Source organism: Ipomoea nil, unplaced genomic scaffold (assembly GCF_001879475.1).
Source record: "Ipomoea nil cultivar Tokyo-kokei standard unplaced genomic scaffold, Asagao_1.1 scaffold1421, whole genome shotgun sequence".
NCBI classification, from domain to species: Eukaryota; Viridiplantae; Streptophyta; class Magnoliopsida; order Solanales; family Convolvulaceae; genus Ipomoea; species Ipomoea nil.
Window position 1 is genome coordinate 3,765,161 of NW_017617849.1, and position 13,497 is coordinate 3,778,657.

Genomic DNA, 13,497 nt, shown 5'->3' on the forward strand with positions numbered 1-13,497 from the left:
GGTAATTGGTATTTACTATTTAATTATTTATTAGTGATTTGATGTACTATGTTGATTTGTTAGTGTAATACTTCTAATTATGATATAAATATATATAAATATATATATATATATATATATATATATATATATATATCAATAATTTAAAATGTTGTCGTTTAATGATTGAGTTGACATTGCCATGTCAAATTATTATTTCTCTGTCGATTTTCGTGCTGCATATAATGTTATTGTTTAATGATTGAATTGTTATTATCATACCATACATACTATGATCGTTATTTTTGAAATATCATATTATATGTCATATCATCTTTCTAGCATGTCATATAGTTTGTTGGATTTAACAATAATTTAAAATGTTGTTGATGAGATTCAACCATAAGTTCGCTGCTTAATAAAACTACTAGTTGTAAATACGAATCATGTGCGCTTGAAAAATGTTCAATGAATAACCAAAAGTTAGTAAAACTAAATGATCAAAATAAATATAATAAAGAAACATATAAATCTTATAAATATTAGAAGATAAAATTTTAATTTTTGCTTATAAAAAATATTATTATCTATCATAAAATTTTTAAAAATGCATTGAACATTTGCGTTTAAACAAAAAATGATGTAGCTTTTGGCAAATGCAAATAATATAATAGCAAGTCATTACTTGTATTTGACATCATTGCATCAAAATGTATTGTTAATGGGTGTAATTGTATCTTTAAAAAGTTGGAGGAATTAATGGACTCTTTAGCAAAAGTTTGAAGGTCTATTTGACCACCACCACCACCATCATCATCATCATCATCATCATCATCATCATCATCATCATCATCATCATCATCATCATCATCATCATCATCATCATCATCATCATCATCATCATCATCATCATCATCATCATCATCATCATCATCATCATCATCATCATCATCATCATCATCATCATCATCATCATCATCATCATCATCATCATCATCATCATCATCATCATCATCATCATCATCATCATCATCATCATCATCATCATCATCATCATCATCATCATCATCATCATCATCATCATCATCATCATCATCATCATCATCATCATTATACATAATTAAACATTTAAACTTAGCATTTATGAAGAATCTAAAATATATAAACATATGTCATCACTATTATTTTATAGACTGTTAATAGATACATGTATCATTTTATACGGATACAAGTATCTAAAATCTAAAAACATAATAAGTGTGAATGAAAGTTATACCCCTAATTTATGTCCGTTTTTTCCGTTAAGTTTTTTTGTACATTATGCTATAAAGGTTGTACATTAAAATATTTTGGACAAACATACCCCTACCGTTATAACTTCCGTTATCTTTTCCACTATTATTACCATGCACATGCATTCACCATATATTTTCTTATCTTCTTCATTAATAATAATATATAAACATTATATATTTGAGTTATATGTTAATTATTACATAAAATATAAATATCAAATTTATAAAAATGATTTACATCATTATTATCATCATTATTATTATTATTATTATTATTATTATAATTATTATTATTATTTAGAATAATTTAAATATCTAAAATTTAAATAAATTTAAAATTTTAATAAAATGTATTAGTAGTGGGCACCTATTTTTTGCGCATCGCACATAAAAATATACTAGTTATTTTATTTAGATAAGATTCAATGTTAAAATAGACTCTAGTAAAAATTGATGATTAATCTTATTAATCCATTTGGATAGCACGATAAATAACGGTTGATAGTCGTTACAAATAAGAAAAAAATAAGAGGTTAGTTTTATAAATATTACAAACTTATAAATTTATAATAATTATAAAATTAATCCGCAATGTTTTACTAAAACTATAACAATTAATGAACCATGATAAATAGCTTAAACCGTATCACTTTTTGTAGAAAAATTATATTTTCATTTAAACCCCCATAGAGACAAATTTTCTTAGTGTGACAATAATAAAATACATAAATAAGATTTATTCAATATATACACTTTTGGGGAGTGTCTCTATGGGCTACAAAATTTAGTAGTTAATGGTATAGAGTTATACAAGGAGAACATGTAGGTTCGGTTTGTTGGGCAAATTATGCTGTGCATCCGTATGCACCATGCATGGTGCATACGGATGCAAAAACGACGTCGTTTTAATAAAACACGCGTCTCCCCTTAAAAAAAAAAATCAAGTTCGATTCCCAGCAACAACATATGAACTAAAATTTCATAATCTAATCTATGAACTAAAAATTCCAGAATGAATGAACTAAAATTCCATAATCTATAAACTAAAATTTCAGAATCGATGAACTACAATTGCATAATCGATGAACTATAATTCCATAATCAATGAACTATAATTCCATAATCTATGAACTAAAATTTCAGAATAAATGAACAATATAATGTTGTTGCTGAGAATTGAACTTGAATTTTTTTTAAAGGGGAGACGCGCACTTTTTTAATAAAACGACGTTGTTTTGGCATCCGTATGCTACGGATGCACAGCATAACTATCCGGTTTGTTGAGACATAAGTGGGCACGCAAGACAATTGGCAAACCGGGGGGGCAAGTCAAGTCAGCGACTCGCGTCTACCGATTGGATGCTCTGCGAGGCTGTGCCCATCGAGACCGAGGAGTTGAACCGCTAAAACCCGAGTCGTCGTTTTCATTAGACCACGCACGTGGCACGTGGTCTCCAAATCCAGCGGCTGATGCTCGGTCGATCAAAGTCGGCCGCCAAAAAAAGGCTTCCACTATAAGCCTCTCCTTCCTTCCTTTATTTCTCTTTTTTAAAATTTTTTCCGCCCCATTTCGTGACTTTGCATTTTGTCATTTCCTTCTTTCTTTAGGGCTTTCGGCTAACGAAATGAAATATTATCCAAAATTTTTGTATTTTTTAAATATAATTTTGAAACAGCGTCTGAACACAACTTTAACGTAGTAGGAAAAGTTTATCATTTGTGAAATTGTAATGCGTACAGACAGGATTCATGCACCTACGAGTTGTTCCTTACAGGATACCACGTTTTACGTGAAAATAAGTTTTTTTTTTTTGGGGGAAAAAACAGTGGGCATGTACGGATTATAATTGTGTTATTTTATTGTAGAAAATTTATTCTCTGAATATTCATTTTCCTGGGGACAGGGGACCAGGACTTTCCAGCGTACATATTTTTTTGGGGGGAGCTTTATGTGTACCCAGTACCCACAAATAAATGTTGATAAAAAGAGGAAGTACTCTAGATTTCCTGGTTTCTTTTCCAACCCTAGAAATCCATTCAATTTAGCACCAGAGATCGAGACTATCACTCAAGAAGATTTGGAATCTATGCTATATCGACTGGACCACAACAAGTATTTCTCAATTTCCAATTGTTTTGATTCTCAAGTCTCCTTCCGGCGTGTGAAATCCATCCAATTTAACTCTAAAGCTTGAGTCTTTCGGTGAGAAGATTGGATTTTTTATTTTTATTTTTGCTTTTATGCTAATCCCAATTCACCCATATAGGTATTTCCCAGTTTGGAATTGTTTGTCTTTCTATTGTGTTATGTGAAAGTTAGGGTTTTTAGAAATTTAGTGTTTTTATTTCGATGTTTTTGCTCTAGATGTGCATCGGATCAGATGCTTGTCTGGTTATGAGAATTGTGTTTCTGTTCGATTTTATTGTTTTCTTTTTCCTGAGTATTATTTTTAGCTCGATCTAGGGGTTTGATCTTTGATGGTGTGGATTTGTGCTGTTCAGGAAATTGAGAATATTGCGGAGACAATAGTGAATTTTGGGTGCTGACGTTGTCTGCTTACTTGGTGAAGTTGAGGAGACACTCCTAGTATCTTCGTAAAGATGATGTCAAGATCGTATACAAACCTTTTAGATTTGGCAGCTGGAAATTTTCCAGAAATGGGGAGGGAGAGGGAGCGAAGAAGGCTGCCGATGCCGAGGGTAATGACGGTGCCAGGTAGTATATGCGAGTTTGAAGATGAACAGACTAATAGTGTTGCTTCTGATAATCAGTCTTCACTAGTCTGTGATAGGATGATTATTGTCGCTAATCAGTTGCCCTTGAAAGCAAAACGAAGACCAGATAATGAAGGGTGGAGCTTTAGTTGGAATGAGGACTCGATACTATTCCGACTTAAGGATGGTTTACCGGAAGAAATGGAAGTGCAATATGTTGGATCTTTGTGTGTTGATGTTGACCCAATTGAACAGGATGACGTTTCCAGCTATCTTTTGGAAAAATTCCAGTGTGTTCCTACTTTCCTTCCCCCGAGTTTAATGGAGAAGTATTATGAAGGATTCTGCAAGAAACATTTGTGGCCGCTTTTTCACTACATGTTGCCGTTTTCACCTGATCATGGAGGCCGCTTTGATCGGTCTATGTGGGAAGCATATGTGTCTGCGAATAAGATTTTTTCACAAAAAGTGATTGAAGTTCTTAATCCCGAGGATGATTTTGTTTGGATTCATGATTATCATTTGATGGTGTTGCCCACATTCTTGAGGAGGCGATTCAACCGACTCAGAATGGGTTTCTTCCTTCATAGCCCATTTCCTTCTTCCGAGATTTACAGGACACTTCCTGTCAGAGAAGAAATTCTCAAGGCTCTGCTTTGCTCTGACCTTGTTGGTTTCCACACTTTTGATTATGCACGACATTTCCTCTCTTGCTGCAGTCGGATGTTAGGCTTAGAGTACCAGTCAAAAAGGGGTTATATTGGGCTGGAGTACTATGGGAGGACGGTAGGGATAAAGATTATGCCTGTTGGTATACATATGGGACATATTGAGTCGGTGATGAGACTTGCTGATAAAGAGAAGAAGTTCAAGGGACTAAGACAGCAATTTGAAGGAAAAATCGTGTTGCTTGGAGTTGATGACATGGATATTTTCAAAGGCATCAACTTAAAACTTCTGGCTATGGAACACATGCTCAAACATCATCCAAAGTGGCAAGGAAGGGCTGTGCTCGTCCAAATTGCAAATCCTGCAAGGGGGAAAGGGATTGATTTGGAGGAAATACACGTTGAGATGCAAGAAAGCTGCAAGAGAATCAATAAGGAATTCGGCAATCCTGGATATGAGCCAGTAGTTTTCATCGATAACTCCATATCAAGCAGTGAAAAAATGGCTTACTATAGTGTCGCAGAATGTGTTGTTGTTACAGCTGTGAGGGACGGGATGAACCTGACTCCATATGAATATGTTGTGTGTAGACAAGGAATTCCGGGTGCAGAAGCAGATTCTGATTTGGCTGGAGCCATGAAGAGCATGCTCGTGATATCTGAATTTATTGGGTGTTCTCCTTCGCTAAGTGGGGCCATCCGTATCAACCCATGGAATGTTGAAGCTACTGCTGAGGCAATGAACGAGGCTTTATCAATGTCTGAGCAAGAGAAACAAATGCGACATGAGAAACATTATCGTTATGTTAGCACTCATCATGTAGCTTATTGGTCACGGAGCTTTTTGCAAGATATGGAGAGAACTTGTGCTGATCACTTTAGGAAAAGATGCTATGGCATTGGTTTGGGCTTTGGTTTCAGAGTTGTGGCCCTTGATCCCAACTTCAGAAAGCTCTCAATAGATGATATTGAGTCAGCCTATATTAAGGCTAAGAGCAGAGCGATATTACTGGATTATGATGGAACTGTTATGCCCCAAAATTCTATCATCAAGTCTCCTAGTGAAAGAGTCCTCGCAATTTTAAACAAAATCTGTAGTGATCCAAATAATACAGTCTTTATAGTTAGTGGAAGAGGAAGGGACAGTTTAAGCAAGTGGTTCTCTCCTTGTAGGAAATTGGGGCTTGCTGCAGAACATGGTTACTTCTTGAGGTATGATTTCCTACTCTTTCCCTTACTAAATTACGTTTCTTAGTGATATATATCTGATTGGATAAAGTTGCGATGATGCATTTATATGACAAAAGCACAAACAGATAATGATTTTGTGGGTGCACTTAGGCTTTTATTTGGTTTATTTTATGGAGTCAAGTGGCATTGCTTTCTTAACCTCTTTTGCTTTTGAAGTTTGCTAATTTTTGAACTTGTAAAACATAGGCGGTCACAAGACCATGATTGGGAACTGTCTGGTCAGGGCTCTGATTTTGGATGGATGCAGCTTGCTGAACCTGTGATGCAGTCGTATACTGATGCTACAGACGGTTCTTCCATTGAAAAGAAGGAAAGTGCTATAGTTTGGCAGTATCGCGATGCAGATCCTGGTTTTGGTTTTTCTCAGGCAAAGGAGATGCTTGATCATCTCGAGAGTGTTTTGGCAAATGAACCTGTTGCGGTGAAAAGTGGGCAGCACATTGTAGAAGTCAAGCCTCAGGTATGTATCATCAATTTGGACTGTTTTGGTTGTAGAGTATGCTGCATTCTATTATGTGTTGGCATTTCAAAATGTTCTTTCTATTTTGTTTTTGAGTGACGAGGGAAACCCACAACCACTATCCGAGGGTGTGCACTGGGTAACCTTGCCTTGTGACCTTAGCCCGCAAAGGACCACAAGGAAGTAAATCAGCCTAGGTTACCTATAGCTGACCGTCTCAAACTAAGAAGACCAATAGGATTGCACATTAATGGTTATATGCTCAACACGCCCCCTTACGTGTGCGGGCTGATTACTTTTAGGCTCCAAGTAACACGTGGACCATAGTCTCTTTTTTTAATGGGACCTTTGGCATGGCTCTGATACCAAATTGAAGCACCGTTGGCATGACTCTGATACCAAATTGAAGCATGTGCTCCATCGCAACTAAAAGCCTAAGCTAATAGTTGGATTGTACATTAATGGTTATATGCTCAACACTTGTAACCTTGTGGTTACTAAGTCAATAGCCTGGCCAACTTGGGTGGGGTTGCCTTGCCCCCTTCTTTCTATTTAGACATTACATATCCTGGTACTGCTGTGAACAATTTCTGATCTCTTGTTTGCTTCTATTTTTCTGATTATGTTGCGCTTCATTATTTACATGCTTAATCTGCACTATTCTTGTTCTTTTTTATTACGATACCCTTTAGTTTCATCAGCCATCTGTATGAATTCTCAAGGTTTTTTTTTATGCTTTTTCTTTACAGGGAGTCACCAAAGGTTTGGTTGCAGAAAAAATATTCACCTCTATGGCAGAGAAAGGGAAACTGGCGGATTTTGTGCTTTGCATCGGTGATGACAGATCCGATGAGGATATGTTTGAAGTAATTGGTGATGCGCTCTCTAGAAGTATCGTCTCTTTCAACGCAAAGGTTTTTCCGTGCACTGTTGGACAAAAGCCAAGCAAAGCGAAGTATTATTTGGATGATCCATCTGAGGTTATAGTCATGCTTGAATCTCTCGCTGAATCAACCTGCACCCCGGTCACTTCTGATGACGAGTCCTGAAAGATGTTGAGAGGTGTCGATTCTTTTGCTGAACTCGGGGTCCTGGTTAGTTGCATAAAATCCATGTTGGAAGATGACATATGTCCTGTAGGACGATAGATTTCAGGCCTATGGGATTGGAGATGTAGTGACTTTACCATTCATTCTTTATTTGCTTTTTATATTTTTTTCATGTTTATTCCTTTATCCCTTGTCTGGAATTATTCATCTGTGTGAAGGAAAAAGAAGTAAATTCGTTGGTTGCAGAGTTTAAGTCAATCGTGAAAAAGAAACAGACGATCTGCGTGGATATGAAGCCATAGAGGAAAGGTAATAAAGTTGAAGAGAAGCACCGCTGCTGCTGAACGATGAAAACACCATATTCTTTTGAAGTGGTTTATGCTGCTAGGCTAGCGACTGACTAAAATCTTTATCGTGCTGGAACGAGAGGTTGGTTCACATTTTATGACATATTTCTAACATCTTATTGCATGAGACTGCTTGGCTCAAGCTCATCGAACTTTCAAATCTGAAGTCGATTTCTTTGGGGTAAAATTAGATTGCGGTTGTGTATTCAGTGAAGTCGATGCACTTTGTAAATCAAAATATGTAGCTTATACTTGAATGGATTGATGCAATTTCATTAGGGGGAAGTCCTCTTTAATGTGTAAATCATATGTGTATTGAACACCATTGGTGATAAGAGTCCCAAAACTCAAGTTTTATCCCCTTTGACATTTTTGTCGTACAAGTTTTATCCCCTGGAGATAAGTTTGCAATGATATTTGTGTGCTAGAGGTTGGAGATACTTGGCCATTCATACAGCATGCAGTTTGATATATTCATGTTTGTTTTAGTTTTGAAAGAGAGTAGACAATTAGCAATCATTGTATTGTGGAGTGTGGACCAGGTTGTTAACGAATCGAACATGAATAAACATAGGTTGTTTGTGTTCGTTTATTAAGATTTTTGGAGTGTTCGTGTTCGTTTGTTAAGATTTTTGAAAATATTGTTTGTGTTCATTTGTTAAGTATTCATTAGCGTCGTTAATGTTTGCGAACAGTCGAACACGTTCCTGAACGTATTCATTAACGTTTGTGAATACGTTTGCGAATATTGATAGGAAATATAACCTTGATATATTGTACTTCTGCTCGAGAATTGTCCAAATCATCCTCATCATCAATTTCTGATTACATTTACGAGTGAGCCCACGAGTTCTTGACCTCACCTCATAGGGCTTGATTGCAGGTTGGCAAACTGTTCCCGAGTCGAACCAATTGAGCGTAATAATTTTAATGGATCATTAACCTTCAAGCCTAGCCCGATTACATGGAGATACGTCACATTATGTACGTGTGACTTGTCGTAGAATCACTACCATTCTCACTTAACGTACTCGTGACACGTGGTGAACATATCGAGAATTCGAAACGTGTCCCCTTTTTTGTCTATATAAGCTGCATTAATTATAGCTAGAGGGAACTTTTTGGAAAAGATTGTAAAGATAAGAAGATCAGAACCTCCCACCATATCAAATGTGTTCGTTAACGTTCATGAATATGTTATATTGTTGTAACTGCTCACATGTATCCCCGGGGCACTGTTATATTGTTCCTCACAAGTCACCAGTAATCCCCACAAGAACAATGTCCATTTTTGAAGTGATGAAACCTACTTGAATCACGTACAACAATTTCTCGCCCTTTGATCTTGGATATATACTTTATAGCCACATGGCAATCATTGCAGACTCTCAAGTTCTTCATAACCCTAATCTGGGCACCTTCTGGGGTGTTCATAAGAGCAAAAGCAATTGCCAACTTCTCACTGTGATGCAACAAGTTGTACTCTTTTTCCTCCACATCCATATCATGCAAAACTGACCCTGTGTCTGGCACATACCCACTTAGCCTTAATTCTGCAGTTAATTCCTTTAGATACCTGTCAATCTCCTCACACTGGGGATGAGAGTTGCTGCCCATAATAAATTCATGAACTTGATTCTTCAGTTCCACCCAGCTTATTCCTGGCTCTTTCTTAACGCCTCGCTCTTTCATTGCTTTCCTCACTTCGGAAACCTGCTGCCATCTTCTGGCAGAGGCTTGAGTGTGCGAAAGAAGCACATAAGAAGCTGAATCTCGGGGATCAATCTGCAGAACTTCTTCAGCCATCCTTCTTGCCATATCTGCATTCTTGTGAGTTTTACAGGCCGATAGCAGAGTCTTCCATATAATAGCATCTGCCTCGACAGGCATTGATCTTATGAAAGCTTCAGCCTCCTCCAAACGGCCTGATCTTCCCAGAAGGTCAACCACACAGGTGTAATGTTCCAGTCGAGGCTTTAATTTGTATTTTCCCACCATCGAGTCGAAAATTTCAAGCCCTTTATCTTTCATTCCACAATGGCTACAAGCATAGAGCAGACTCAAGAACGTGATGTCGTTTGCCTCCAATCCTATCAGCTCCATCCTATCAAAGATTTCTACAGCCTCGGCTCCCCTCCCGTGAAACCCATAAGCAGCAATAATGGCACTCCACAAAACAGTATCGGCTTCCTTCCTCTCTTCAAAGGCCTTTATGGCATCCTCCAAGCATCCACATCTTGAATACATACTGACCAATGAACTGACAACTGAAACCTCAGAAATGGCACCGGTTTTTATAGCGTCACCATGAATCTGCTGGCCCTGTCCAAGAACAGCCAGCTCAGAACATGAACTGATCACACTTACAAATGTAATCTTATCAGGTCTCAACCCAGCCATCTTCATCATATTATACTGATCCAGAGCACCTTCTGAACACTGGTTTTGTGCCTTCCCTGAGATGAGAGTATTGCAAGCAACCACATTCTGAAATGGCATCCCCCTAATCACTCTCTCCCCTTCTTCAAGAACACCAGATTTCATGTACATGTGAGCCAGTGCATTCGAAACAACCAGATCGCCATCCAACCCTGACCTCACCGCATACCCATGAACTTGCTTGCCCCTAATCAAATCTCTTAATCCAGCGCAGGCTCTCAGAACACTCCCAAGAGTAAACGCATCAGGCGAGAAACCAAGCACATGCATTTCAGAAAACAAGCTCCACGCCTTATCATTGAACTCGAACTCGGTAAACCCAGTGATTAACGCATTCCAAGTCGCCAAATTTCTCTCGCCCATTTGATCAAACAACTTGGCGGCAACATCCAAATCACCATTCTGAATGTACCCGCCAACCAAAATGTTAAAAGACATTACATTTTTCCTGGGCATTGTATCAAACAAGAAATGGGCAACATCTAAACGACCCAATTTCGCGTACGTATTGAGGAGGTGGTTGGATACAAACTGGTGTCTGAAGCACCCAGATGTGAGGATCAACGAGTGGATCTGTTTGGCCAGGGGTAGAGACTGGACTCGGATGCATTCTTGGAGAAAATGAGAGAAGAGGGATGGGTTTAACCATATCTGAGAGGTGTTGACAAAGCCTTCGGAACACAAAGTCGTGACTGCGTAATCTCTGGAGCTTACTGTGGTGAATGCGCGGGAAGTTGACGATCTCAGAATAGACTGTCCCATGCGATTGCCTTTGCTTGCCTTTGCATTTGGTAATAATTTGTATTTTTGCATTTAAAAGTTGAAAAATTATAGAAAGGTATTAGATTTTATATGATTGGAGAATCACAATAAAAAATTTAAGCAGTAAAATGAGCTGAGGGTACTCATTTATTATTTGATACAGAGTATATTTTATTTGATACAAACACTGCCAAAAAGTAACACATAGAGCTAGCTAGCTCATAAAAATGCAATAGAACTTAAAGATGCTGCTTTCTGGCAATTCTGAAACTAAAGCTTCTGCAGAATAAGAGGGGCACCATACAGAGGGTTTGTAGTGAGACCCGTGTAAGGAGCATGAGCATAGGATGGAGAGAGCTTGAAGGAGAAGCGTCGCAGGATACAAGACAGTGCTGTTTTTGCTTCAACCATTGCGAAGTTTAGGCCAATGCAGATTCTAGGCCCCCCGCTGAAGGGTAGATAACAGGCTTTACCATTTGTTGCCTTGGATACCCCTTCCCTGAATCTCTCCGGGTTGAACTCATTTGCATCTTCACCCCACATTTCGGGGTCGTGGTGCAGAAAGATTATTGGTACTAGGAGCCGCACCCCTGCTGGCAGAGACAGGTTTCCTAGTTTAGCATCTTCCTTCACTATTCGGATTAGTGTTGGCACTGGCGGGTATAGCCTCAAAGACTCGTTCAGAATCATTGTCACCTGTTGGGATATGATCAAGCAAAACGGAACACATGACATTTGGCATGGCTCTGATACCAAACTGAAGCATGTGCTCATTTCAACTAAAAGCATAAGCTGATAGGTGAATTGCACATTTATGTTTATATATATTATATGCTCAACAGTACTCACAATTTTCAGGCGATTTAGTCCATCGAAATCAGGTTTGTCGTCCCCAAAGACATGCATGACCTCCTCTCGGGCTAGTTCTTGCCATTCTTGGTTTCTACTTAGCAGAATCATTGTCCACACAAGTAAATCTGAAGTAGTCTCCTGGCCAGCCAGGTAAAACAGCTTGCACTCTGAAATGATATCTTCAATGCTCATCCCGAATTCCTGGTTTCCATGGTGCTTCATTTCTTTGAAGTTGGATTCCAGTAACATATCCAATAAATTGTTACTTGCCTCCTCCCCCTCTTTCATTGCCCCGATCCTTTTCTCGATGATCCTTTTGAGTACTGTATTGATTTCCTTATCAATTCCATTCATTCTCCTGTTCTTCTTTGTTGGCAAAAATCTGCAGTATCATTCCATGAAAGATAAATAGTTGTAAAGGCAATAGATTTGTTTAGATTCTTTGAACAAGATTATGGTAAAGATGAGATAAAACCACCTCCCTCCAGGGATATAAACTGAATGCCTAAGCTCACTAGCATGTTCAGCTAGTTCATGTTGAAGTTCAAACAACCTTCTTCCGGTTTCATAACTGATGCCGAATGCTGTAAGAGAAATCACATTAACTGCAATGGTTTTAAGTTCAGGCCACACATCCAGCTCCCCAGATTCGTTCCTCGACACAATTTCCTCCCATCTTCCCACCATTTCACTACAGATCTTGTACATAGCCGGTACCATGTGCTGATTGAGATCAAGACGTTAGGAACATGGGTCTCGTACTAATTAGTGTCATTGCCTTAATAATATATGCTTCTAACAAATAATCAGTGTTTGCAGGAATGGGGATGGGGAAGAATCAAACCTTTAACTTCTCCAATTGGAAGGCGGGATTGGCTATTTTTCTGTGTTTACTCCATTTATCTCCCTCGTATTTAAGTAGCCCTTGTGACAATTTATACACTACTGGATCCGCAAGATTCTGCTGAAAAGTGTTGTGCTTAGACAGAACCTCTTTCACATGATCAGGGTCTGTGATGATCACCATGGGAATTGTCCCCAGCCATACGAAGGAATTTTTACCTGCAGAACACCGTTTCACGATTGACTTAGATGTTACAAACCAAAAAGGGAAAGACATATTACTGGACTATAATGCACATGAGTCAAACCAGGACTAAAAAATTGAATCCAATGGATTAACTAGTAAGGTATTGCTCAAATGAACAGCATACCGTGTTTCTGGATGGATTCGAAGAAGTAAGGTATTACTCTAGGAACTACTTCATCTGAAAGAACATTCATGGGTTTGGACTTGGTTTCATTCATCATCTTGGCAATCTCTTTTGTGTCCCCATAGAAAAGTCTATAGGGATTACCCTTGAGATCCTGTCCCCTAAGCCATTTCTCCAAAGTTTTGGGTCTAATCCATGCCCAATTCACCACTCTCCATGCACAAACCAAGAACATTATTGAAAAAGAAAAAAGGAACAAGTTGCAGAAGACCTCCATTCCCATCATCACCTGCACAATCAGACTGTGATCTCTCTGAATATCATCAATACAAAGAGGGTATAATGTATAAGGGGGAGGGGGCTCTAGGAAGTGTCAGAACTAACCCTTGTGTCTTTATCAGAGAGAGTGGATATAGGCAAGCATCTTTTGTGTTGTAATAAACCGGCATTGTTGTACTATATATCC

The 13,497-nt window shown here is 38.1% G+C and overlaps 3 protein-coding genes across 3 annotated transcripts; 1 reads left to right on the forward strand and 2 right to left on the reverse strand.

Moving 5' to 3' along the window:
- The first annotated feature begins 3,190 nt into the window (after positions 1-3,190).
- LOC109187690 (probable alpha,alpha-trehalose-phosphate synthase [UDP-forming] 7) lies at positions 3,191-8,124 on the forward strand. Its single transcript, XM_019337958.1, has 4 exons — positions 3,191-3,477; positions 3,777-5,869; positions 6,095-6,368; positions 7,118-8,124. Exons 2-4 carry the CDS (start codon positions 3,876-3,878, stop codon positions 7,415-7,417), a joined length of 2,568 nt encoding a protein of 855 aa, XP_019193503.1. The 5' UTR covers positions 3,191-3,477; positions 3,777-3,875; the 3' UTR covers positions 7,418-8,124.
- Positions 8,056-11,028, reverse strand: LOC109187691 (pentatricopeptide repeat-containing protein At2g41080). The gene is made up of 2 exons (XM_019337959.1): positions 9,003-11,028; positions 8,056-8,216 (listed from the first exon to the last, which is right to left on the reverse strand). Exon 1 carries the CDS (start codon positions 11,014-11,016, stop codon positions 9,022-9,024), a length of 1,995 nt encoding a protein of 664 aa, XP_019193504.1. The 5' UTR covers positions 11,017-11,028; the 3' UTR covers positions 8,056-8,216; positions 9,003-9,021.
- Positions 11,029-11,080: 52 nt separating this feature from the next.
- LOC109187692 (cytochrome P450 CYP72A219-like) lies at positions 11,081-13,495 on the reverse strand. The gene is made up of 6 exons (XM_019337960.1): positions 13,416-13,495; positions 13,032-13,320; positions 12,662-12,879; positions 12,296-12,540; positions 11,815-12,199; positions 11,081-11,661 (listed from the first exon to the last, which is right to left on the reverse strand). Exons 2-6 carry the CDS (start codon positions 13,315-13,317, stop codon positions 11,236-11,238), a joined length of 1,560 nt encoding a protein of 519 aa, XP_019193505.1. The 5' UTR covers positions 13,318-13,320; positions 13,416-13,495; the 3' UTR covers positions 11,081-11,235.
- Positions 13,496-13,497: the final 2 nt, after the last annotated feature.

Excerpts from the sequence above, each read along its gene's own strand:
- LOC109187690 (XM_019337958.1), top strand. The coding sequence starts at position 3,876 with ATGATGTCAAGATCGTATACAAACCTTTTAGATTTGGCAGCTGGAAAT. Across the intron at positions 5,870-6,094 it reads GAACATGGTTACTTCTTGAG|GCGGTCACAAGACCATGATT; the intron begins GTATGATTTCCT and ends TGTAAAACATAG. Across the intron at positions 6,369-7,117 it reads TTGTAGAAGTCAAGCCTCAG|GGAGTCACCAAAGGTTTGGT; the intron begins GTATGTATCATC and ends TTTTCTTTACAG.
- LOC109187691 (XM_019337959.1), bottom strand. The coding sequence starts at position 11,016 with ATGCAAAAATACAAATTATTACCAAATGCAAAGGCAAGCAAAGGCAAT.
- LOC109187692 (XM_019337960.1), bottom strand. The coding sequence starts at position 13,317 with ATGATGGGAATGGAGGTCTTCTGCAACTTGTTCCTTTTTTCTTTTTCA. Across the intron at positions 12,880-13,031 it reads CGAATCCATCCAGAAACACG|GTAAAAATTCCTTCGTATGG; the intron begins GTATGCTGTTCA and ends GGTGTTCTGCAG. Across the intron at positions 11,662-11,814 it reads GACTAAATCGCCTGAAAATT|GTGACAATGATTCTGAACGA; the intron begins GTGAGTACTGTT and ends ATATCCCAACAG.